The sequence below is a fragment of the Penicillium maclennaniae genome (genome assembly GCF_028827695.1).
Source record: "Penicillium maclennaniae strain IBT 15551 chromosome Unknown utg000002l:1.0-2354659.0:1.0-2356205.0, whole genome shotgun sequence".
NCBI lineage: Eukaryota > Fungi > Ascomycota > Eurotiomycetes > Eurotiales > Aspergillaceae > Penicillium > Penicillium maclennaniae.
Window position 1 is genome coordinate 83928 of NW_026623214.1, and position 24770 is coordinate 108697.

General features: G+C 45.1%; 8 protein-coding genes across 8 annotated transcripts; 3 read left to right on the forward strand and 5 right to left on the reverse strand.

Moving 5' to 3' along the window:
- Window positions 1-155: 155 nt before the first annotated feature.
- Window positions 156-1277, reverse strand: N7477_001262 (aromatic prenyltransferase; the record flags this gene model as incomplete). Its single annotated transcript, XM_056962925.1, has 1 exon — window positions 156-1277. The coding sequence occupies one exon, from the start codon at window positions 1275-1277 to the stop codon at window positions 156-158; it is 1122 nt and encodes a 373-aa protein (XP_056825844.1).
- Window positions 1278-2537: 1260 nt separating this feature from the next.
- Window positions 2538-3024, forward strand: N7477_001263 (uncharacterized protein; the record flags this gene model as incomplete). Its single annotated transcript, XM_056962926.1, has 3 exons — window positions 2538-2546; window positions 2646-2717; window positions 2914-3024. The coding sequence occupies 3 exons, from the start codon at window positions 2538-2540 to the stop codon at window positions 3022-3024; spliced, it is 192 nt and encodes a 63-aa protein (XP_056825845.1).
- Window positions 3025-5757: 2733 nt separating this feature from the next.
- Window positions 5758-6288, forward strand: N7477_001264 (metallo-beta-lactamase domain protein; the record flags this gene model as incomplete). The annotated part of the gene is made up of 1 exon (XM_056962927.1): window positions 5758-6288. The coding sequence occupies one exon, from the start codon at window positions 5758-5760 to the stop codon at window positions 6286-6288; it is 531 nt and encodes a 176-aa protein (XP_056825846.1).
- Window positions 6289-13769: 7481 nt separating this feature from the next.
- Window positions 13770-14372, reverse strand: N7477_001265 (Two-component system protein B; the record flags this gene model as incomplete). Its single annotated transcript, XM_056962928.1, has 1 exon — window positions 13770-14372. One exon carries the CDS (start codon window positions 14370-14372, stop codon window positions 13770-13772), a length of 603 nt encoding a protein of 200 aa, XP_056825847.1.
- Window positions 14373-14384: 12 nt separating this feature from the next.
- Window positions 14385-16917, reverse strand: tcsB (putative sensor histidine kinase/response regulator TcsB/Sln1; the record flags this gene model as incomplete). Its single annotated transcript, XM_056962929.1, has 3 exons — window positions 14385-16142; window positions 16241-16806; window positions 16899-16917. 3 exons carry the CDS (start codon window positions 16915-16917, stop codon window positions 14385-14387), a joined length of 2343 nt encoding a protein of 780 aa, XP_056825848.1.
- Window positions 16918-19017: 2100 nt separating this feature from the next.
- Window positions 19018-19830, forward strand: N7477_001267 (alpha/beta hydrolase; the record flags this gene model as incomplete). Its single annotated transcript, XM_056962930.1, has 1 exon — window positions 19018-19830. One exon carries the CDS (start codon window positions 19018-19020, stop codon window positions 19828-19830), a length of 813 nt encoding a protein of 270 aa, XP_056825849.1.
- A 960-nt stretch (window positions 19831-20790) lies between these two features.
- Window positions 20791-21406, reverse strand: N7477_001268 (uncharacterized protein; the record flags this gene model as incomplete). Its single annotated transcript, XM_056962931.1, has 3 exons — window positions 20791-20920; window positions 21016-21117; window positions 21153-21406. The coding sequence occupies 3 exons, from the start codon at window positions 21404-21406 to the stop codon at window positions 20791-20793; spliced, it is 486 nt and encodes a 161-aa protein (XP_056825850.1).
- Window positions 21407-22744: 1338 nt separating this feature from the next.
- N7477_001269 (sugar porter family MFS transporter) lies at window positions 22745-24460 on the reverse strand (the record flags this gene model as incomplete). The annotated part of the gene is made up of 1 exon (XM_056962932.1): window positions 22745-24460. One exon carries the CDS (start codon window positions 24458-24460, stop codon window positions 22745-22747), a length of 1716 nt encoding a protein of 571 aa, XP_056825851.1.
- Window positions 24461-24770: the final 310 nt, after the last annotated feature.

Genomic DNA, 24770 nt, shown 5'->3' on the forward strand with positions numbered 1-24770 from the left:
AGTAGAATACGGTGAGAGCTGGATTTCCAATGTCAAACACGGAGAGCGCAACCCACGCCTGTTTGCCCAATGGCTGATGCAGATCCTCATTTGGACTATCTCCATATTAACTTTGCCCCTTCTGACATCAAGAATATAAGGCATCTCAGAGAGACTTACAAGTATGAGTGCAGACCATCAAGGTAGGATTGGGAGTGATTCTCCCATCCCATATTGTCAAAGAAACGCCCAATGCTCCCTGCAATAGCCTCTTCGGTCATGCCAACCACGGGGAAGGCTATCTGGGGTCTCACGAATGGATTCTCAGCGAACAAACCCAGGACCATCATGATAGGGAATTCGTCAGGGCCACGATCACCCTCAACCACATTAAGACTCTCCCAAAGGACACGCAAGGCCCGATTCTGTTGTAGTTGGAAGTTGTCTGGCTGGGCATATGTCCAGAGACCAGAAATCTGATCCCAATTTATCACGCTTTCCGTGAGAAAGAGCTTTGCTGCGCTGCAGCGGGATCTCTCCATCTGGTAGGAGATGAACTGCGGGCGCGTCGTTTTCGGAGCTGCTTGCACAAATTGCTTGGCTAGTTCAATGGCTTTTTGAAGATGCCCGACGGAATCGGCGGAACGTAGTGCATTGAACAAGAGATCTTCCACCAGCGCACCGGACGCTAATGCCTTCATTTGTGGATGGAAGTATAATTCAGGCTTGACATGTCCATTCACCAAGTCAAGGGCCAGAATATTTTGAGTGCGAGAGGGCAGGCCTTGCAGCTGCTCCGTGAGCTTTGGTTCATTTAGCAACTTTTCTTCGTCATCGTCAGAAGTAGTGAGCTGATCTGCAAGGGCGTGGTACCTATCAGTACCCAGAGAAATGCCACTGAGCTGGCCCAGGACGCTCAAGAGACGAGTAAGCGGGACGCGATTCAGTGGATCTGTCCCTTTGTCAGACGCCAGAAAGCTGGTAGGCTCGAATGCAATGCGCAAGGAGGATTCATCAGCCGTAAAAGTGCGGCTCAATTCGAGTCTTCCTGCTCCAGATAGAAGGGTGTTCCCTTTCTGACCGACCGATGGCTCAGTAAAGGCTCCTAATGCCGGAATTAGATGAGCATAGAAGAGTGTCAGATATTGATATTGTTCATGGACCCCATAGTGGCAGGCCTCAAGCATGTGAGAAAGAATTGGCCCTTTCTGTTGCCACCAGTTGAAGTGGTCACGATTTCGAAAAGACAGATATTGCCCTATTTTCGTATAGGGGCTCGGAACATCGATAGACCCCATCCTTACTCTGTCGATGAAGACCTCTATCTTGACAAGAGAATAAGGGTGTATCTAAGGAGCCGTAACTCGAGCAAGTCTCACGATAGAGAGAGGTATATCGAGGGAAAGGAATTTTCAGGACAGGATAGAGCTGCTCCAGCCAGAAAGCAAATGTAACAAAATGCGGTGAAAATCCTGCTCTTCCTCCTTACATACTTGAGTTGCATACTTAGGGCTTAAAATTGGCACAGACAGCATTCCTTTTCGTTTAAGCCGAGTTGATGCAAAGGATATCTCGAGTGGGGGCGGTGCGTTGCTCAATAAGCATTATCCCAACATCGTCACACGGCTCTGATTGGACACGACATCTATTATTAGCCAACATAAACAATCAAAGAGCCAAAACTAGTCTGGTGAGGAGATACTATCTGTACTCGTCGGCGTCCTACCCCCTAAAAATGCGTGTACTTTTGGGAAAACTTGTCAAGTAGAAATTACTCCAGAACCGAGCGGTGCCATCACCGCCCAGCCATTGAGTCCCGATATCCTGGTGTCTGACATTTTACGTGCTCACCGCTGTCTACTGAGATTGACGCAGACCTTATTAACGGTAAGATGCAGATAACGCTCACACAAAACAACGTGCACATTACCCTTACTTTATGAAATATATCTCAAGCAGGAGTTTCACCATTTCGGTCCTCTTTAAATGCTCTGAAATGTGTAAACTTTCGTGTTGCTACCACTGGTCTCTTCAATTACGACCGGGCCCGCCGAGAGATCACCTGTCCCTTACCCAGTTGGACATCGCCGGATATATAGTCGATAGAGCTGGCATCAAGCCTTTAATTTAGTATCAAACAGCCAACTGTTGTGGGAAAGAAAACCATCTTTCTGGGGCTCAGTCGCTGCCACCTCAGGCCTACGACCTACGGGAATATCTTAGTCCGTCCTCTGCACGTACGGCCTTCGTCGGGGTCTGCGCCGGCCGTACGGGCACCATGTTACATAAGCCCCGAGAATAAATAGCTTTAGACGAGGGGCAAGCACAATCAATGATATCGTATTCTTGCAAATAGAGCGCCTGAGATATGCCGTGACTCCAGCTTGCCGGCCGCTGGAAAGGCGGAGTGAAATTGCCGCGCTATCACCAACTCGGCCGGGCCTCTTTGACATTGCCACCCCTCCAATTTTTTTTTAGTTTGTCAAACTTTCGCTTCTTCACCTGCGCACCCACAGACTTGTACATCAAACATCTGAACTGACAACCAAATCATCACAATGGGTAACGTAAGACCTACCCCGACAATGGCGATATGATGTCGCGCCGTTTGCGCTCCGTCGCGGACCATCAAGCTTACGCGCTAGTGGACTGACAATACCTCACAGGGAGCTAAAGCCTCGATGAAGCGCGAGCGCAACCAAAAGGATGCGAAAGCTGCCAAGTCACAGACCAAATCAGTACGTTCCCTGGACATCAAATTCCAAAGCCTCCTCCCTAGATGTTGCCGATCGCATGTCGCTAAGATTTGTGTCTCTGTCTAGAATGAAAAAGCTATGAACATCCAATGCCAAGTTTGCAGGCAGACGTTCCTTCAGACAACCAAAGCACCGGCGTACGTTTCATATTACAACCCTCGATCTCATCCCTTTTCAGCGCGCCCAATTTACTCACACATCTCCGCGCAACCATTGTAGTCTCCTCGAGCATGCCTCCAACAAGCACAAAAAGGGCCTTGCCGATTGTTTCCCCGGTGTCAGCGTCTGATTGGGGCGCACCTTCTGTACAGGACGTGAAGTTAAAGAAATCGCATTGGTCACGGAGTTTCTGGACAGCGAGCAACCTGAGAACTGGATCTGAGAATTTGACCTCATGAAAGAGCCGCGCAGAAGCTGTGGTCTTTCCATTGTATCATTTGGACATCATAATTCAGATTCAAGATTTCGCTTACCCTGACCCCCTTTCCCAGTGCTGTCGACCCAATCATTTGCAAGTCTTTCCCATCTGAAGTTAAGTCTGTCTTGTACGACTGAGATTATCTCATCATAATAATCATTTTGTCGGGCATTCATCGCACACATGCTTGTTACGACCAGTGATTCCATTCACTACAGAAGGATGACATTCAGATCTTCCTATGAATCACGGCCCGATCAGATCAATCTGTTACGAAGTCCAGATTCCGCATCCAGCCCAATCTTTCTGAGGATTTACCATCCGCGTACCCATCTCCCGCCATAATCCCAACCTGGGGGACCCCAATCTCCTTCATATTCCCGTCCAGAACGTCTCCATTCGTCATTTCTGGCACTTTGTTGCGCCTCTTCAGCTCGTCTGGTCATCTTAAGACCCTGGCCTGAAACGTGACGTTAGATGAAGTTCTTGCGATCAACTTCCACCAAGGGCCACGAAGCAGGCTCCGGTCCAGGCGCAGGGGCAGCAACAAAAAATGCTACAATGCTGAATAGAGCAACAAACTTGGCAAAACGATCTCTTTTTCTCTGATGCGATGTTGTCAATTGGCTGACGTGTCTTTTTTATCAGCCTAGCGCCAGACTAAGATCAAAACTGACGACTTGGAGTGTTTCAGCATAGATTCTGAAGAAGACCTTGCTTTGCTTCGTGTCAAATCAAGCGACCTTTGCCTAGCTTTATAGTTCAACATTCTTGCTGGGATTCCCGTAAATTCATATGAATACACATAGTCAAGCCGGCAGCAATAGTTCTCTTCAAAATGGGGCTCGAATAAAAACTATAGATGCCCTCGTTAGTGGCACTGAAGGTATTGTGAGGCCTTCATATCAAAGCTACACCAATTGCAGCATTGGTAGCTCCGCATGTCTCTTCTGTGATACTAGTTGGGGAAAAGATTGGTACTATCTGAAGCAAGTATCAATCTATCTTCTCTTCTTCATTACCCAGCCTGCCATTCAAATGGAGTGACTAAATTTGTTGTTCCGTTTTCCCCAGGTGCCAGTCAATACCACTTCATAAATGATTGGAAGCGACCCCGCGGATTGACCTGAGCAAACCTGAACCACTATTGAAAGTAATTTTAAAAACGTGCTTCCGTGAGTCTGCGTCATGCAAATTATATGGAGACTTGACGACATGCGGACGATTTCTTAGGACCTGAAGGTTTTGCGTAAATGTAAATGACATGAGACATCCTCAGAAATGGACCACCTCCAAGGGGTCCTCGACTTCTGGGGCATTAAGTTCCTTAAGTGATAAGGACAAACCTTCCATACATTGATTAAGATTCATCTGTGTGAGACATACCAGGAATCAGCTTTTTCGCAGAAGTGATTTGCTGACTATACTTTATGCCTAGCAGGCAACGTCCTAGGCCTGACTCGAAGCTTCCCCGAACACTTCAGATTCGAATATTCTTCTGTATTTGGCATTATACCTTGCGATGTAGGCCACCCACGCCTTCCCCCTTGGGCTTCTGCGGGCGTCAAGCATTATCCCAGCGTAGCCAAATGTACATCGCGTGACTGGCCATGATGTTAACATCATGCGTCGTGTTTTTCCAATCGCGTTTTCTCAACACTCGTGTATCAGTCAACTTGTACCCATTTCATACAATCTAAACCATTCCTGTGCCTTGTCCAAACGTCACCTCCATGATACGCTCTGCTGCTTCGCTCCTGTTCTTTTCCACTCCACATCTAGTAAGTGGCTTGGCTTGAATATATGCTACGAAATTTGCAGATTAATGTTTCACCACCTGCTATTGAAACCACTGGCTTTCCCCTTAGTCCGCCTCTATCATTAGCTGCACAGCGATTCCGGCACAACCAATCGGTAATTTGACAAGTAGATCCGAATTTGTCTTTCAGATTCGAGTCTTACTGCAAAAGTTACAAGTGCTTACATGAAAGCAACAATCTTGAAGAGTGAATGCATGTTTTCAGGAGTCCATTGAGATTTTCCGATCGTGGGATAATTTCCGCCACCTATGAAGCGGGGAAATGTTGACGCAATTCAGTTGGCGGGGTCCTAGATGTGGGTCTTTCTGAAATGACTACTGAAATGGGGACGGCTCGATGGCTGTCTGACAATGTAGACTGGACAACACACACAGCACACACACACACACACACACACACACACACAAACACTCCCTGGTCGGCGTAGTGATCCGTCTGAATGAGGCCGTACCGATGTCCTATCGAGGCCATAGGGACTATTTGTAATGCTGCATCATGAATTGAGAATTGTGGTGACAACCGGAATTGAATTAGATACTTGCTTAATCTATCTCCGACTCTGTCTTTGAAGGTGCATTGTGCGTTTCAGGCATTCATCATGCCTAAGGCCACAGTGTGCATATGCCATTATGTCACCGGTTCTCTACTACACTAGCTGATTTACATGGATGTTCCATCTGCCCCGCTGGATGACAATATTCTCTCGAAATTGACTTATCCATCGGACCAATCCACCTTTTCTGACCTGCCGTGTCCTTCCCTTGAAAGAACGGACCCACGGACAATGCCTCTTCAGACCTACCACCATTCTTCCTCCGTCAAGGGCCTCTCCAGTATCACGACTTTGATCGTGGGTGCTAAAGAGGCCGTTTTGATTGACCCTCCGCTTTTGGTTCCTGATGCCCGGGCCGTCATTGCTTGGGTACAAGCCACAACCCATGTCCCTCTCAAAGCGGTGTTTGTGACTCATCACCACCCCGATCACTTCTTCTCAGCAAATCCTATTCTTGACACATTTTCAACCGCCAAATTTTACGCCGCGCCGTACGTGCTCGCTGGAATCAACCGCGAGTACGATGATAAAGTGAAATACTGGCCAACGATCTTTGGAAAAGATAATGTCCCAGAGACCCCTCAAAAGCCGGAAGCATTCAACTTTAGCTTCTTTATGTTACAAGATAACCCAGATAGCCCTGTAGTCCTATTGGGCCCGCTGCAGGGCGATTCTGCTGATCACACGGTGTTCTGGATGCCGACTGAGAGAACAGTCATCTGTGGGGACACAGTCTATGGAAGAAGCACGCACGTTTGGTAAGTTCATATCCCGTTTTCTCCGCGCAATTGAAGCCCATCGTAAAGAGGTTGAAACGCCTGCTTTACTCCAAGCATGGATGCAAACCTTGGAACTTGTTACGGCCCTTCAGACTGTGAAACTTATCCCTGGTCATGTAGAAGCAGGATGGGACTTGGATACTCTGGCTGATCTTGACCATACCAAGAAGTACCTTAGCACGTTTGGGGAGAAAGTGACATACGCTTCCACCAAATTGGAAGTTCACGAACTTTTTGAATACTTCAAGAATGCGTTCCCGCAGTGTCAAGAGAATCTGGATTTCTTCTTAGGTCACTTGTCAAATCAATTTGGCGAAGGTGGGCAGCCTTGGGAGGAGAACAGGCATCATGCAGTGAATGAGCGGACTCTCAAAAGTTTGAATGGTTACGTATTTTAGGCATTGCGCCATGTTCGTTTTTCGTGAATGCAAGAAGACGAGATACAGAAGCGAGAGGGCCAGACAGTGAACGCGGCAATAAGAATATCCCAGAACCCTTCCACTTTATACTCTCGTTGCATTGATAGCAGTATGACAATAAGATGTAAAGTTGCAGTGATTAAGGACCTATTGTAGAGCTGACGAGATGAATATTTGGCTAGCATGAGTCACTCGCCAGTGCCATGTGTCAAGAAGACACAGACAATTATCAACCCTTCATTTGGCCCCGTAAATCCTGGAATCCGTAATTCTTGTCAATTGAACACCACATATTGTTCAAAACCCATAGGTCTCTCACGAAATTAAGTGCTATATTGTGGATCTCACCTGAAGCACAAATATGCGGCTTATATGGAACTTTCAAGTGACATCACTCAAGACGCGACACCATCTCGTATACAACCCTAGTCGACAATTCACTATTGGATGAACAGTCGTCAAAGGCACGCGATAATCAGAATCTTTTGCTTACTGGCGGACTGCCAATAGGTATCAAGGAATCTCCCCCCCCCCCCCCCTCCCACCCCCCTCTTCTATGGCTACCCGACAATGAAAACATTGTGGATGTTCATCCAGTCCTCATACATATCTATCAACGGCCGTACTATTTGTGGCATTGCTGGCACAAAGACATGATGAGAATTGAGATGCACTTGCTCGGGTTAACAGCCTCTGTGGCTGGTATTTGGCCGTTTATGAAAATGCTTCATCTTCCCCAAAGCTCCAGCTCACTTTGGGTAGTATCTTTGCGTGTGGCACATTCAACCCTAATGACTCCAATGTTGTGCCACCTTTTGAATCCTGAGGAACCACTCAAGCAAAGTACATCACTTGGTGCATATAGGTGACCGCAAGGGAGTGTCTAGGTGACTGCAAGTGTCACATGACTTCGGCCCCCACTTTTCGGAAAAATATAAATCTATCCGTATCTCTTACCTTACCATACCACTTCTTCACCTTCAACTCATTCTATACTAATTTATCTACCCACACAACCTTTATTCTAACTGGTTTACAACTAAATTTCCACTTTTAAAGCCTATATTTAATATAGAAACCCTCAAAGATAATGTAAGTGGTTAAATCCCGATAAGAAATGATAGAAAAGTGATAGAAAAGTGATAGAAACTGACGCTATATAGCCTGCCTACAAATTTTACCTAAGTAAGACTAAGCTTAATATTTCTGGTGCCTGGCGTGATATAACTAAGGATATAAGTGTTATATTTATTAGTTTATAACTAGTTCTAACTCTTTTCTAGGTAGATAGTCACTGGATTGTCTTCCCCGGAGAGCTTTAGTGTCGCTTCCCGGGCTACCTCTATCCTATAAGTTAAAATAAGGGACGTTAAAACTAGTTTCTAACTAGTTCCTAGGTTATCTTCTAAAATACTAATAAATTAAAGTATTATATTACCTAAAAATATATAGGTATTGGAATATAGACCAATGCTACATAGAAAGATCTATCCTTATATTCAACATATAAGACCAGATTGCATTGATCACGTGACCAGATTTTTCTTCTATCAAAATGATGTTTTGACCACTTCTGATTCTGGTCCGCGGCCCTCCCCCGAACGATAGGCGGGACCACTTTCCTTTAGGGGTAAATGGTCCGCCTTCAGGCATGAATGGTCCGTTCCTTCGGGGGTGCTTTCGGGCATGCCTTGCCCGCGGACTTCGACCATGGTCTTCGGACCCCGGTGAACAGACTTCGACCCTCGGTCCCCTTAAGGATAGGCGGACCACTTTCCCTTAGGGGTAAAATGGTCCACCTTTAGGCATGCATAGCCTGATCCTACGGGGATGCCTTCAGGGTGGCTTAGACCGTCGATCCTTGATATCATTCTTTTCGCTTCTCTTCGGTTCCCTTCTTTGCCACCTTCATTATGTTGCTGCCTAGTGTTTGTACGTCATTTGTATGTTATTCTAGACGTCATTTCTAGGCTATCCTAGCCTATAAATACGTCCTTCTTGTCTAGCAGATAGAATCAAGTCATTTCTACTTTCCTGAAGTCAGTTCTACTTTCCAAAGTTATCTCTACCTTCTTCCTTTGATCCTCAGGACTGTGGTTCTGCCTTCGTTTAGGCTATATCTGCTTATAGTCTATCCTACGACCTTTGACCTTCTACCTTTGTCTGCACCGACTGACCTAGTCAGACTAAGGTTGATCCCACGGACTTAAGGGGCCACGATCTGCTTCGTGGTAGCTTTACCCTTATATCCCAACAATAGGTAGTAATAATTCGATAACTAATAGTCGAGGTAGTCGAACTTCTGCTACCGTAATACTTAAAGCTATTAGTAAGTTATCTAATTCTAAACTAATTTAATTCTAAACTAATTCTAAACTAATTTATTTTAGATAACTTCTACTAGCCTCTATATATTTATTACGAATAATAATATACTAATAATATTAAGTATTATCCTTCTCTTCCCCTTAAGCGTAATAGTAAAGTAAGTCCCTTATAAATTAATATAGAACTAGTTTCTAATACTAAGAATAGGTTAATATAACTAAAATACGCGAGATACTTTATAAAATAGGTAAAACTAGCTTATATAAATCTTATAAAGCTAAGAAGGCTATTAAATATAAGTTTTAATCCTCTTATCTATCTTTAAATTAATTTAAAACTAACTTTTTACCTTTAGTTTATTATTATAAGACCTAGCGTTCGGGCTATAATTTCTTTAAATACTTTATTAATATCGAGGAAGAAAATAAAGATAAAGATAGAGAAGATAAGGTATAGGAAACTCCTATAGCTAAGTAGAGAAATTAGTCTTAAATTAGTTCTAGCGGAAGTAAGCTTAGGGCTAAGGATATAAGGTTAATAATATTAGTTTAGAACTAATTCTAAATTAAATTTTTCTTTAATAAAGGTTCGTAAAGCGTAACTAATTCTAAATTAGTTTCCTTCTTTAATCTAGGCTAGCTATACCTTAATTAGCTACCTTTTTAGTTCTATCTTCGTAAGCCTAATTTCTTATTCTTTAGTCTTAAGCTCTAACTATTAGCGCCTTAGTTATCTTTTTTCTTAAGTATCCTTAATCTCTTAGTATTTCTGCCGAATTTCGAGCTCTTAAAGGTTATTTAGATAGTCTTAATTCTATAAGTTTATTATAGCTATACGCCGGAGACTAAGGCTTATAGATATTCTATAAAATTAGTTAGTAAATAGTTTTAAGCTAATTTTAAACTAATTTAATATATACCGAGAATAGCTCCGTATAGTCGCTCTAAAGCTTAATTACCGTAGCGTAAATAACCTTAACTGACGTCTAATATTAACTACGTAGCCTAAAGATAAGGCCTTAAGGAGGATTTAATTATTAATATTAAACTATATCTATGCTTCTCTGTGTTAACTAGCCTAGTTTTTCGCTTTTTCTTTTTTTCTAACTTCGCGCTAGAGATTCCTTCTAAAGCGGGCTTCGATATTATTAGCTTAATAGCGATAATAAATACTAAACTTCTTTTAAGTCTTAAGTTAGTCTAAATCCTATTAATTAAGGTATAATAACCTATAATATTTAGTTAGTAACTAATTTAGAATTAGTTTAAAACTAATATATACTTTATTATAGTACCTAATAACGAATCATAAGTTCTAAGGGTATAGGACTTATTATAGCTTTGCTCGACTATATTCTTATATAGCCAGAACCTTAAAAAGAATTTAGGGCTAATACCTAAGTATACCTAATATAGCCCTACTATAATAACTAGGTATCTCTTATATCGAACCTAAAATTTAAGGTCTGGCTCGTACTCTAATAACTAGTTAGTAATTAATTATAAACTAATTTAGGCGAGTTATTTACCTTTAATAAGATCTAGTAGCTTATAGTAATTATATTCGGTCTTATATAGTAGTAACCTATTTAGCCGCTTATGGTGTTCTATATAGGAGCTATTAGGTTAATTTGGGTAGATCTTTAATACTATTTATATAAAGTAAATAGCGCAAAAGATTATAATTCGCGTAAGGTACTAAGCTAGAGATCGCCTATAATACTCGGTATCTTAGTCCTAAAGGAATATACCTAAGCCTTTATATTAGTTAGTAACTAGTTCGTAACTAAAGATTAATTAGTTAACTTACCGAGGATCTACTTTAGATATATATCGCTAATAATTACCTTAATACCTTCACTATATAGGTAGTGAAACCTAATAGGTCTCCCTATTAACCTTAATATAAGTTTAAAGACTATCCGGAAAATAAATTTATACCTTATAGAGTTCTCTTAGTTAGTAAAAATATAACAGAGCGTTATAATTAGTTTAAACTAATAAGTAACTAATTATAAATTAGTTAATAGTAACCTTACTTACTTTTATTATAGTTCGTGAGTATTATAGCGAAGATCACCTTATTAATATCCCCCTTCACTCGCTTATAGGATATATTAACCTTAATAGTATTAAGCGTTACTATAAATTAGAGCTACTTCGCAAAAATATAAAAGATAAAGGTCCCTTCCGAAATTTTATAGATCTCGCGAATATATTCCTAAAGATAACTAGTTAGTGACTAATTAAAAATTAGTTTTATATTAGTTAATTTACCTTTAATTTAGGTTTAACTTCTATTTAATAGCGTAGGCTAGCTATACCCTTACTAAAGGGGTAACTAAGCGCTTATTATTTCTAGAGTAATACTAAAACCTTATTAATCTTAGCAAAGCTAGAGTAGATCTATAATAGCGTATTATATTAATACTACTTATAGAATTTACGAAGCGTAGGACTACGTAAAAATATACCTATAACTAATTAGTAACTAGTTAGTAACTAGTTCTTATTTAAACTTACTTAGCTTAAGGTCCGGGTCTAGATTCTTATAGATTAGATTAAGGACCTCGCTAATAATTATCTATAGAGCTTTTGTTAGTGGCGGTAGTAAATAAGAATATATTCCGCGAGAGTAAAAGATAGTATATAGGTATCTCTTAAGGAGAAGCGGGATAAAGATCTAGAATATTATATTATAAATATTATAGTGCTAGATATTACCCTAACCCTAAGGATAGATAATACCTAGAATTAGTTAGTAATTAAATAATTATTAGTTAAGAAGTAAATCTTACTATATAGTGGCCTTCTTAAATTCGCCGATTTAATCACTCTATATATTAGTGGTCTAGGCTAATAAGTAGAGGCTAGAAGCTTCTGTAAAAGTTCTATATTAAGTAATCTCTCTTTCGAAATAAGAGAAATATAGAAGTATTCCTAATAGTTCTCTTATATTAAATTCGCGTAGCCTATATAATAGCTAGGCACTCTAGCTATATTCTAATAGCTAGTTAGTAACTAATTAGAAATTAGTAGAAATAAGACTTACTTTATAATTATAGTAGCGAAATATAGGCCGATAACCTTAGCGAGCGAATTTATAAGCGATACCTCGAATAAATTTTTTTTTGGTTACGTTATATAACCTATATAGAGATTTTTTATTAGTTTATAATTAGTTTAGAACTAATTTAGAATTAATAAGCTTACCTAATATTAATACGTTATAGGTCTCTATAGCCCTCTATAAGCGAGGACTCCGCTATCTCTTTACGTATATTTATAATTAGAGTTTATAGATCTTTATTAGCCTTTATATAGGCTAAATATAAGAGTTTAGGATTAAGAAACTCATAGCACTTAATACTATTATACTTAAAGCGTTTTCGCTCTGTTTAGTAGCTAAGGAATATAGAATATATAAATTCTCTCGACCTATACCTACCTATAGCGTACTATATCTAATAATTAGTTAGTAAGTAATTTATTAATAGTTAATAACTAGTTATTTACTAATAGATTTTATTATAGCTCGTAGCTTATTCGGTCTAGATTTCTTAATATTTACGATATAGGCAAACCCTTCCTTATAAGTTTCTAGATACTCTGAAAGTAAAGGTATATACTTAATAATTGCAGCTAATATAGGGTAGGTCGGATAAAAGGTTAATAGTGTTAGAATATAAACTAGCTATAAATAAATTAGTTTAAAACTAATTTAGATCTAGTTATCGTCAATATATATATTCACCTTATCTGGGTCAGGAATTGCTACTTAGAATTCTTGCCAGTCTTCAAACTCATTAATATACTCGCTCGCTAATTCCGTATTAGGTTCAGAATTAATCTATATAAGCTTAGTGAGGGTACGATCCTCATAGGCCCGCTAGGTCAAATCTATTACGCGTTCTATGGTAATTAGGATAATAATAGAAAGAGACTAATAATTTATGTGGGTGAATTACCGGGTTACTAGGGCATACCCTACAATATTACATACTTACGATGAGCACGGGCCAAATCTGCCGAAAAAGTCACGTGACTCTTGCAGCGACCTCTGCACCCACTTGCGATCACCTGGTTCCTCCATCACTTGTGGGGAAGAACGGATATCCTTGAAATCTGTATTTTAGCCTGCGAACGTGGGAAGCCCAACGATTGATCATTCTTTCTTTGACCAGTCCGTCAGCCCGCTAGTTCCCGGCCTTGGGAAGGCCGATCCCAGTATTTGAGACTGGCGGCGACATGGAAACAGTCACTCTAGGGCAGGGTCCTAAGGCGTGGAGGCAGATATAACACTGCCCTTCAATGAAGTTGAAAGATTCAAGACAAATTGAATGATGAATGCTCGGATTAAAAACTAGGCTATGTATACATGCAATCCGAGCCATGTTACTCGCATGGCCCGATCTCGGGTTCCTCAGGAATAGTCGCAAACTTGTTCAGCACTTGTTTCAAAGCAGGTCGTCGAATGGGTTTGCTAAGTGAAGTTGTCAGCATCCTTGGTAGTCACGTTGAACGTGTGGAACACTAACCTGATGAACATATCCATTCCAGAGTCCATGCAATCTTTGATGTTGCTCTCTTCTGCAAAGGCACTAAGTGCGACAATGGGTGCCGAGTATCCTATCTCTCGAATAAGTCGTGTACTTTGAAGGCCATCAAGGTTTGGCATCTATATCTGTTAGTCTCTTTTTCAGAAAGGAACTTTGGTGTCATATAGATACCTGAATATCCATAAAGATAAGGTCAAAGACTTGGCCCTTTTCCATATTTGCCTTGACCGTGTCAAATGCCTCCTGGCCGTCCTTGACCATTGTCACATCGTAAACTTCTTCAAGGGCAAGCATTCTATGACAAGTTAGTATTCGCATATTCAAAGTAGGATTCGGTAAGTCGTACCGTCGAACCACTTCTTGATTGACACTATTGTCCTCGGCGACCAAGACGCGAATTTTCTTTGGGCCGTCCTCTTGCACCTGTCCGTTGCTCGGCATAAGATGTTTTGAAGGAGATGACGAAGGCGAGGAAGGGATCGTTGGGGTGAAAAATGGCTGGCTCAGACCAACTAATCGAGGTTGAATGTCGGATTTTTCAAAACCAGGGGCAACTTGCTCACTCCTGAGAGACCCATGGTTAGACGGAGTCCTCGTAGCGTGAGAGAGTTCCTCCAACGACAAAACACTTGGTGTTCTTGATCCCGGAGAGCTTGAAAATAGGGTACTAGGAGGCGCCTGCTTGACGAATGTCAACGGTATGCGCAATGTAAAGGTAGACCCTCTGCCTTCTTCGCTCTCGAGAACGATGGCACCGCCCATAATTCGAGACAATTAAGCGCAGATACTCAGACCCAGGCCAGTGCCGCCATATTTGCGATTCAATCCTAAGTCTCCTTGCACGAACGGGTCAAAGATACGCCGATGCAAGTGCGCAGGTATACCAGGCCCGTTGTCTTCCACCTCGAAATAGAACATGAGCTGTCTTCCATCTGATAAGCTTTGCCTGGGCTCCGCAGTGGTTTCTGTAGAGCTCTGGGTGTTTGGTCGGTTAAGCGCTGGCAAGCGCGATGTTCGCCTTGCGGCTATGGGGGCTGTGGAGCCAGTTTCATCTTCGACACATCGAATACGAACCTGGACCCTGCCGTTTTCGGGCGTAAACTTGAGACTGTTGCTGACCAGGTTGATCAGCACCTGAAGAATTCGGTGCTGATCTCCCCAGAGGACCATGTTCATGAGATTCCCGGCTTCGGGGTGAGAGGCTGAAGTTGTCCCTTCGGCACCTTCATCGAGGCACAAATTGACATGGGCGTGCTGCGAGTTGTCGACGGACATACAGGTGACACTGAAGTCGATTTGTTTCTCATGGACCTGGTTTTGGAAAATGATCGCAATCTGAGAGCGGATATCGGAGAGTTTGAACTCTTTCTCCTCCAGCTGAATGGCTTGCTCAATTTGATTCTTACTGAATGTCAACAGATCATTGAGCAGATGGAGAAGTAGATCTCCGGATTGGTAGACAACTTGAAGCGATTTCTTTATGCGAGAGAGGTCATCCTCTCCCATGCACACAGCACACATTCCGAGGATTCCATTCAAGGGTGTCTTGAGCTCATGAGAAATGTTGGCAATGAACAAAGTTTTGCTTTCGTTGGCAGTTTCTGCGGCCAATTTTGCTTTCTCCAGCTCTCGAGTTCGTTCGGCGACCCGTTCCTCCAAACGGGTGTATTGAATCGTCAGTTCATCCGACATTTCATTGAATGTCTTTGTCAGTTCCGTCAGCTCGTCTGTCACACAATGATTGCGTTCTTTGACTCTTCCCGGAATCTGGAACAGGCGAGGACTGCCCTCGTCGCGAACGTTGGCTGAGCTGTTTAGTCTATGAAGCGGAGCCCGAAGGCGCTTCGCCCAAATGGCAGGCCGACCCTTTTCATTGACCTGTTCTTCCATCGAACCTAAAGTCCCTCCGACGTCGTCGGTGGTTTGAGAATCTCGTTTCTCGAGCTGGGGATTAGAAAGCGGTGCAGGGATCTCCGGTTTCACTGACTTTTGGGCTGCCGCACGTAGCCTGCGGATCGGGGCCACCGCGAAATGCGTCAATATAGGCACCATGAGAATGATCAGTCCCGCTGTTCCAAAAACACAAGCAAGAATGATTTTCCGGAGTCGAGCCACCGGGCTGAACGCCTCATTGTGCGTCTCTTCCACGATCAGAATCCATTGAACCAATGAGCTCGCAGGCCTAACGGCACCCACGGCAACATTGTATCCCTCCTCATTGGTGGTAGAAAGCTCACTAATGGACTTGTTCTCGTTCTCATACGACTCGAGCATCAGCTTCAGAGCCATTTTATACTTCGAAAGCGGCCATGACGTATCGGTGGAGATTCCACGGTGCCGACCACTTTGTCCAGGTAAAGGTGTGGGCTCGAACACATAATGGACTTCCGCTTGAGCAAGCGCTGCGGCTTTGGGGGGCGTGGTGGCCGTAGCAGGCTGGGCAGAGGAAGCAAACGTGTTCTCCGCGCGGGAAGGGCCGATCAGAAGAATCTGGCCCGTGTTCCCAAGCCCATCTCGAGAGGTAATAACGCTCTGGACGTTTGCCGCACTGGCAACGATGCTATAACTTTATTAGTATGACTTTCCATGGAACCCCTGACGCCTTGCGATCGAAAAATGCCCTCACTCACGTCATAAAACCAAGCAGGTCGGTGTCCGACGTATTGTTGATAATGGGGAGCGTCAACGAGACGAGAAGAGAAGGAGTCGTTGACTCTCAGTGGCCCAAGAAGCAAGGCAGATGTCAATCCGAGGGGATAGTCGGGAAAGGCATGGACGGTGATTGAGTTGTCGCTGGCCGATTTCGTGTAGGTGAGGTTGGGGTAGAGCGACGGAGGGTAACCCCCATCATCCGATCCCAGGAGTACCTTACTTCCATTGGTGTGGGTGTATGGAAGAACTATCTCTGGAACAGTGGCACTGGTCACACTGAGCAGCCTCTCCTGGGTCACCTCCCCGCTCCTGGCAAAGAGAATTGCCTGATAGAGATCAAGATACCCTCTGCCCCCGAGGGCCGATTGAACGTCCGTGATCGAACTCGCCCAATTACTCGCGGATGTATTTCCTTCATAATAGCGACGTAGGGCGGCCTGGACTAATAGACGCGTGGAGATGGTTTTGCTGGTGACTTCGAGGAGATCTAAATTAGAGGCGATCTGGCTGGCTTTGATCGTCGCGACAAGCTCTAGGCTCTCGGCTCTTGGTGATGGTCAGCATGCGGGGAAATCTGAAAGGTAGCAGTTCTGGAGTGACAGCGACGCGTACTTGACATCCACGACAAAGTCGTACGTTGTGGTCCACTAGTCATTTGGTCAGTATGCCGATCCTACCGACCGTTTGGAGAGACGCGATTTCTTACTGTTGCCACGGCGAGAACCACGATGCCCACGAGAGTTGTCAACAGGACTAGCAGCCCGAGCTGCACGGCGATAGGAACGCGCATCCGACCGCGATGATCGTCTCACGACTCATGAAGAACGATTCATGGAGAGAATGGAAGCTTCACGATGAAACTGGACGGAGGGGGCGAATGGAAATGAGCATTGTTTTTTCGATTTTTTTTCAATCTCCAGGAACCATGCGGCAAGAACCTTGGATTAAACGAGTACAGAACCGGAACAATCCTTGGTTTCACACGGGGGGCAAAAGCCAGAGTCTAGGCGAAAAGGGTCCCGGGGCCGGAGCACATTGGACTAGACCATAGATTGGACTAGACCAAACGGGATGCTGAGCGCAGGGGTCTGGAAGCCGCGCGTTGAACCGCGGATTTGTGCGGGAGAATTTTGCCGACCCTGGTGCACCATTGATCGTCCTCCTTATAGGTCCCAGGTTGGCCCTGCCAACTTTTCCAAGTTTTGCCATTGACATCCGAAACAGTGCGGGGGTTATTTACAGTCCATCTGATGCTTTCCATTGCGCTGACAGGATTCTGGATTTATGATTCATGATTCATGATTCATGATTTGTTCTATTGATGAACTAGGGTGGGACTTATTCTGGCCCAACATTTAACTTCATTTGCTTTCCATAGGTTGTAAATTATCAAGTTCGCCCCCATTTTTGCCCCGGCCTCGGCATGCACGGCTGGTATGGGCGGTGCCTCCCGGCAGATTATTGCTACCCAGATACATGTTTCGTGGAACTCCCTTTGTCTCAATCTGTCTACGCCCAACCAGGGCCGAGCGCTATATATAACAGTAGAGGCATTGTCTGGGTGCAAAGTTCCAAACCTTGTCGCATATTCTCTCGGTCAGACTATTTCGCTCCTTATACTCGAGGCGAATGTGGTCCACATATTCTGACACATCCCACCTCATTTCTCGCGAAAGACCGTAGGAATTGCTTAGCAGCTAATATATGGCTTTCGTCCTCCTACTCTTACTTGATATCCTCCTATATCTTGGCTACATGCTCCACGGGGGTTTCAATTGCCTGGGAGATTTGCATACAGTATTTGTCAAAATCGGTCATACCGCCAATATCTCATGACTTGACTCTCGGAACTAAATTCGAAGAGCGCTAATCCAGTATAGCTCACCGCTTTACAGCTCCAGCAGAAGTCACGTCGTATTCAAAGTATTGCCATTGTGAGTCATCGTTATAATATGATGTACTAATGCACCATCCAGAATCGCGACGTAGAGCGATTTGGCAAGCTCGTCTGCATGCTTTTCTACCTCCAGCCAGTCTCATACTAATCTTCCCCTTTCATGCAGCGCGGCCTTCTCCTACACCCCTGGTTGTACCACAGACTAGTGTACTTGTACTGACCCATGAAGAGAAGAGTCCGCTTTTCCAGTGGTCTTCGAAATCCATTCTGCCTCCATTTTCTTTCTTAGTTTCTGAGTGCCCCATTTCAAGCACACTATCTCGAATAAGGCTATATTCTGACCTGATCGTGCTGTGGACGGAATTCTTCGCCTGCCCTTATGTACCGTTCCATCGCTAGTTAGCTAGCTTCCTTGGCGCTTATCATAAAAAATCTATCCGTCTCGGAGAAATCCATAATCGGACACTCAGCTGTGGTTATGTAAAGTCTCCCCGGCGGCCAGACATGAGAATTGTAGTTAACTAGCCTCGGCGACTTCTTTGCCTAAGAAATTCAAGCATTAGCAATCACGAATGCAGCGGCTCTTTATTTCAGAAGAGCCATATCCTCTTGTCCCAACCAACACCTTTCAGAAAGTCTTTGCAATACATTCAGACCTTATCTTTCACTGAGAGTAGCTCGCTGAAAAGAAATCTCCAATCATGTCACTTGGTCTTCGCCGTCCGCCCCTTCATTCCGACCTGACTGAAGTTTTCAATCAATTCCCTCCAAACGAAGAGATCGGTTCAGCAGAAAATCTCGCCATTCGTCGGAAATTGCTGAATTTCTCACTGGAAGACACAATTCGAGGAAAGGAAAATGTCATCTTTCACGAAGAGCGAGAAATTCCCGGACCGACAGGGTCCCATGAGAGCATCGGTTTTCCGCCCGAAGACCCAGCGAAAACCTGGACAACTAGCCCCCGGAGTATTACACATCCATGGTGGCGGGCATTGCAGCGGAAACCGCTTCATGGGACTTGCAAGTGTGCTAGGCTGGGTCGAAGAGTTCGGTGTGGTTCTCGTCTCTGCAGAATACCGCCTTGCCCCTGAGCATCCGCAGCCAGCACAGCTGCATGATAGCTACGCGGCACTTGTGTGGATGAGTGAGAACGCACAGGAACTGGGTATCAGCCAGGCTCAAATCATAGTCTGCGGTGGTTCGGCTGGCGGAAATCTCGCTGCTGGTGTGGTTTTGCTAGCACGCGATCTCTCAGGGCCGAGGGTACATGGCCAATTGCTGATGTACCCCTGGCTTGATGACAGCAATGCAACTGGTTCAATGCAGCAATTCGGGGACATTCCTCCATGGACTAAATCAAACAGCATCGACGCCTGCAATTATGCCTTGGGTGTGAATCGCGAGCATGCTACTATGTACTCTGTTCCGTCGCACGCCAAGGATCTTGGTGGTCTACCACCAACATTTATCGATGTTGGCGAGGCTGATCCTTTTCGAGACGAAGATGTAGACTATGCATCTGCACTATGGAAGGCCGGTGTATCCACCGAATTACATGTGTGGCCGGGCTGCTGGCATGGATTTGATGTATTTGTGCCCGATGCTCCAATTAGTCGGCGGGCGAAATTGGCGAGAAGCGTTTGGCTGAGTAATTTGATCTATGGCCAGTGAAGTTGACTCATAGTGGAACATAGCTCATCCAAAAGAGAATTGTTGTTTTGGCAATTGCAGGTTGATTTTCGCTTCCTACAATTAATAACCACGGAAGATTGATTGGCTTTCACAGTGCTTCACTGGGCAAGCCAAGATGGAATTCGTATTGGAAGTATAGCCGATTTCAAGAATTACTGTACAGGAAAGCGGTACCATCTTAAATCAAGTTAATCTTCATCACTCGACTTATTAGTATTGCCCGATTGTTTGGCTCTAGTGCGTGTTGAGTCTTCCTGTCCGCTGTTCAATGAATACGCATACCGTCATCGATGGAGTCTGTCCCAGTCGGGCACAGCAAAGTTCCAAAGTTTCTCAACAAAGCGCACTCATGTACATTGGCACACTGTTCGGGGGGGCTTGGTGGCATCAATGCTCAAAAAATAGAGCTTGCCTATGTAAACTACACAGTGACTACTAATTTTTGTCCGCTCACACCCTGTCGCATCATGTTCAGGCCTCGCTCAACTACATCAAATCCGTGACCCACTGTATGCACCGGAAGGGGTAACTTGTATCTCTTTTCCTCGAGCAATTTGTGCAATGATTCCATGATGTTCTCATTGCCTGGCAGATTTGGAAGGTCTCGGCCTCTGAACAGAATGGATTCTACACCGCTAGGGGCATCAATTTCTTCGTCACCGGTCCACACCTGCGCATATTTCTTGGACCCGCTTGGGTCAAATGTGTCGAACACATTTCTTTGTGTAGCGCCAGCGCCAACCGCGTCAACTATCGCATCCACTCCTCGAGAACCTGGGGTTCCTGACTTTATGTCTTCAACCAATGATGAAGAGCCTCTATCAAAGGCACCATCGGCTCCCAGTACGGTTCTGATATATTCATGGTGTCTAGGAGAGCTTGTGGCGAGGATTAAGCAACCAGGGAATACTAGCCGAAGCAGTTGGGTTGTGGCGGCCCCTAGGCAGAGCTGCCACCAAGAATGAGAACAGACGAGGGCTTGAATCCTGTTATTGGGCCACCTTTCAGAAACGGCAACGGAGTCTTCAGACCAATCCCAAGAGCCATCATAGCTGTCAAATAGGAGACCCTGCGAATAGAATTGGTTAAACCTGCATTTTCACGACCACCAAAAGGAGTGATGCGATGTCAAGGACGGATTTAATGGTGATTCTAGCGACTTACCCAAGTGTTGAAGCCTCTTCAAATGTCCACCATGTAGGGATCTTGGCCACATCCTTCTCTTTCACCACGGCATATGTCTGATATGAAGCGGACCTTCCTCCCCTGGGGTGAAAAGGGCCAGCACTCTGTCCCCGAACGTGAGATTTTTGACATCGCTTCCAAGGCCCTCCACAACACCAGCTCCATCTAGACCTGGCACAAGAGGCCAGGTAGTGGCCCTGTGGCCCTGATCGATCATCTTAAAGTCGGCTGGATTGATTGCGATAGACTTGATGCGAATCAGAATTTCATTGGAGCTGAGCTCAGTTGGCCTTGTGGCCGAAACCACTTCCAAGGGGCAGCATTTCGCCCTGGCGAGACATCTATAGGACTGTGATTGCATCTCAACCATTTTTTTTGCTCCGGATTTCAAGGTAGAGGAAGAAGGGAAGGGTTTCCTTATCTTTGACATGGGCGCTGGCCAGACTTGTGATTCATTCAATGGCTATCGGACTTAACGATAGCTTATCCCCCGGTTTCCCCTTCCGGAGTAAAGCCGAGAGAAGATAAGCGATTGGTCAAAGCAAAGCAATTTTGCAGCACGTACAATCATGTATGCACGCAGCTGCTACAAGATTCTTCGTGGGTGGGCACTTGAAGGACGTTCCACTAAACTTTTACTTGTAAATTGGTTGGCGCAGCCATCCTCCTCACGGCGTCAATCATTAGGGGGGTGGGGAAATCAAACTCAAAATTCCTCAAAATGGGATTTCTAACATAGCGACTGCCCTGAAAATCTAGCAACAATTGTAATGACATTGAATCTAGCGTTATACCGTAGTAGTAGAAAGAATCATCTCGGAAAGGGTTACCTCAAGTCTAAGCTTGGGATCTTTCTTCACCTTTAGTATAAACACGTTGGACTTTTTTTCTGTTGTGATAGTTGAAACACAAAGTACAGACCAAGCCGGGCGTTGCTACAAGTTCATTGCCGGGCATGTTACCCCATGATCAAAATTATCAATATAATTTCGGGCTCCATGATCTGCATAGTGCCAAAATCCGCAAAACAATCGCGTGGTTGGGTTCGTTAACTAACGATCGTTGCTAAGACACCAGTCATCGGAACACACCTTTTACCCAGCACGGTCATTGCTAGGTCAAGGCCCTTTTGGTTTGTTTCTCACCGCCTCTGCCTTCTCTGGCTTCCTGCACAGATCGCACATTCTACTCTTTTTCTTTTCTCGTAGCTTTCAATCTACAGCTTTCGTCCCTTCTTTTTTTTTTTTATTTTTTTTCTAATAATGCAGGGTCGCGTTCGTACTTCAATCCTGGACAGTAAGAAGTAGAGCCGTTCAACGTTAGGATAGTTGTCTGCAACAAAAAATATTTGGTAATTGCAACGAGTCGACTGTCTGCGTCGCGACGAAGCTACTATGACCCTCTGCGCCGAGATCTTGAATATCCCACCCAGCGACTACCACAATTAGAGAGAAAAGAGACTAGCCAGATGTAGTGATGTATTGATTTATCAAATTCTAATTCAATGGATCGTGTGATAAATGCTAAATGTATACCCCGACGGGTTGTCCGTCAAAACAATGCAACTCGTTACTCCAAATCCCAAGGCATTTGTCGATCGCGCAGGATTCGTGCATCATGATCGACATATCTCATAAAAATACAAACAAATAAGAATTAACCGGATTCGGAGAAGGTAAACAAATTGCGAAAGGTGCATTGGCGACGCTTATGCGTTCTCGGCATGGTACATCTGTCGCTCTTTGCGCCCGTTGGGGCTCTCCTCTTCAAGCCACTCGTGTTGGGGGATTTGGTACGAGCTGCTCTTCCATGGAGCCACCTTGTTGACGTACATGAAGTCCAGCTCCTCCAGAGTACGACCCTTGCCCTCGATGACGAAGAAATAAACGACCAGAGCGGCAACGAAGAGGCAGCCAGCAAAGACGTAGCCATAGGCGAAGTCAATGTCACTCGTGATGAAGGGGGTGAAGAAACTGAGGAGGAAGTTCCAAGCCCAGTTGGAGGCAGTGGCCAACGCCATACCCTTCGCACGGTACTTGGAGGGGAATAGCTCGGCGACAATGGCCCAAATCATAGGGCCCCAGGTCATGGCAAAGGCGGTAATGAACAGGCAGGTCACAACGATCATACCCTTGCCGGCACCGGGGGTGTTCTCCGGGTGCTTAACGTCCAGCACAAAGTGACCCAGCGAGGCGAAGATCATGAACATGACGAACATCCAGAGAGCACCAAAGATAAGCGACTTGCGGCGACCAAAGTTCTCCACCACGTACAGACCACCGAATGTAGTGCCGAAGTTGACGGCTCCCAGGATGACCTGAGTTATGAAGCTGTCCGAGATACCAGCACCTTGGAAGATAGTGGTGCCCTGAAAGAAAGCGTTAGCAATGGTGTTGTCGAAACATTCGGAATCAGGGGGGGTGTTGGAGCTTACATAGTAGAAGAAGTAGTTGGCGCCAGAGAGCTGCTGCAAAGTCTGCAGAGCCATACCCAAAACGATACGATAGAACATGCGGGGCGCGGTGATAAACTCATGCCACTTCTGGCCCTCCGTCTCGGCCTCGAACTGTTCACGGATCTCATTCATTTCTTCAATGATGCGGACGTGGTTCTCCGGGATCCCGTACAGCTTGGCCAAGGTGCTGCGGGCGCTGTCAACCTTGCCATGGCGGAACTCGTAACGAGGGCTCTCAGGGAAGAAGGCCATGCCGCCACCGAGAATCAGGGCGAAGAGGAAGGTCAGGCCGAGGGTAATCCGCCACTGGGCTGTGCCCTCGAGGGTGTGGGTACCCAAGTTGATGAGATATGCCAGGAAGATACCAAGGGTGACGAACAGCTGGTAGCAACTGATCATCGCACCACGAATGTGACGAGGCGCACTCTCGCCTTGGTACATGGGGACCACTAGGGAGCAACCACCAACGCCCAGACCAGTCACCCAACGACCAATGACCATCTGCCACCAGTGTCCGGAGGGAGAGGTGATCTGAACGATAAGACCCACGATGAGAATGCAGGACCAAACACTGATCGACCACTTGCGACCCAGGATATCAGCCATCGGGGCGCCCACCAGGGCGCCAATCAAAGTACCGATGGAGAGCAGACCGACAATGAGACCGGCACGGGTGTTACTGAAGACATAATCGCCGCTCGCAGTCTCTGAACCATAACGCTGCAGGTAGTTGCTCATCTCCTGGAAACCAGAAATCTGACCGGTATCAAAACCAAAGAGCAGGCCACCCATCGAGACGAAAAGAGCCATGGCGAGGGACCGCAGGGTGATGAGGGGGATAGGCGTATCGACACCAGCCGGCATCATGGGCTCCTGCTTGGGGCTGTTCTGGGAGGAGGTATCGGTACTCGAGTGGTGAGCCGGAGCTGTGACAGACTCCCCGTGATGGGAGGTTGATTTAACACCCATAATGAAAGAGATCGGGGGGGAGGTGAATCTTTTTCTTTTCTTTTTTTTTCCCTCTCTGGTCAGAGAACCTTGATACGTAATAAAGCCAAGGCTGAAGAAGGATAGTCAACCCCTGCCAATATGAAGAAAAAGATGGTCAATAGAGAAGGGTCAATGTCCACAGTGGAAATCGAAAAAAGAAAGCCGGGATCTGGAGGACAGAGAGCCTTTTTGTATTCCCACAGACCCAGGCGAAACACAGCTCCAACTCTTCGTCTGGGGGGGAAAGTGGAGAGACTCTGTGGAGAGAAACCACGCGCGCAACGACAAG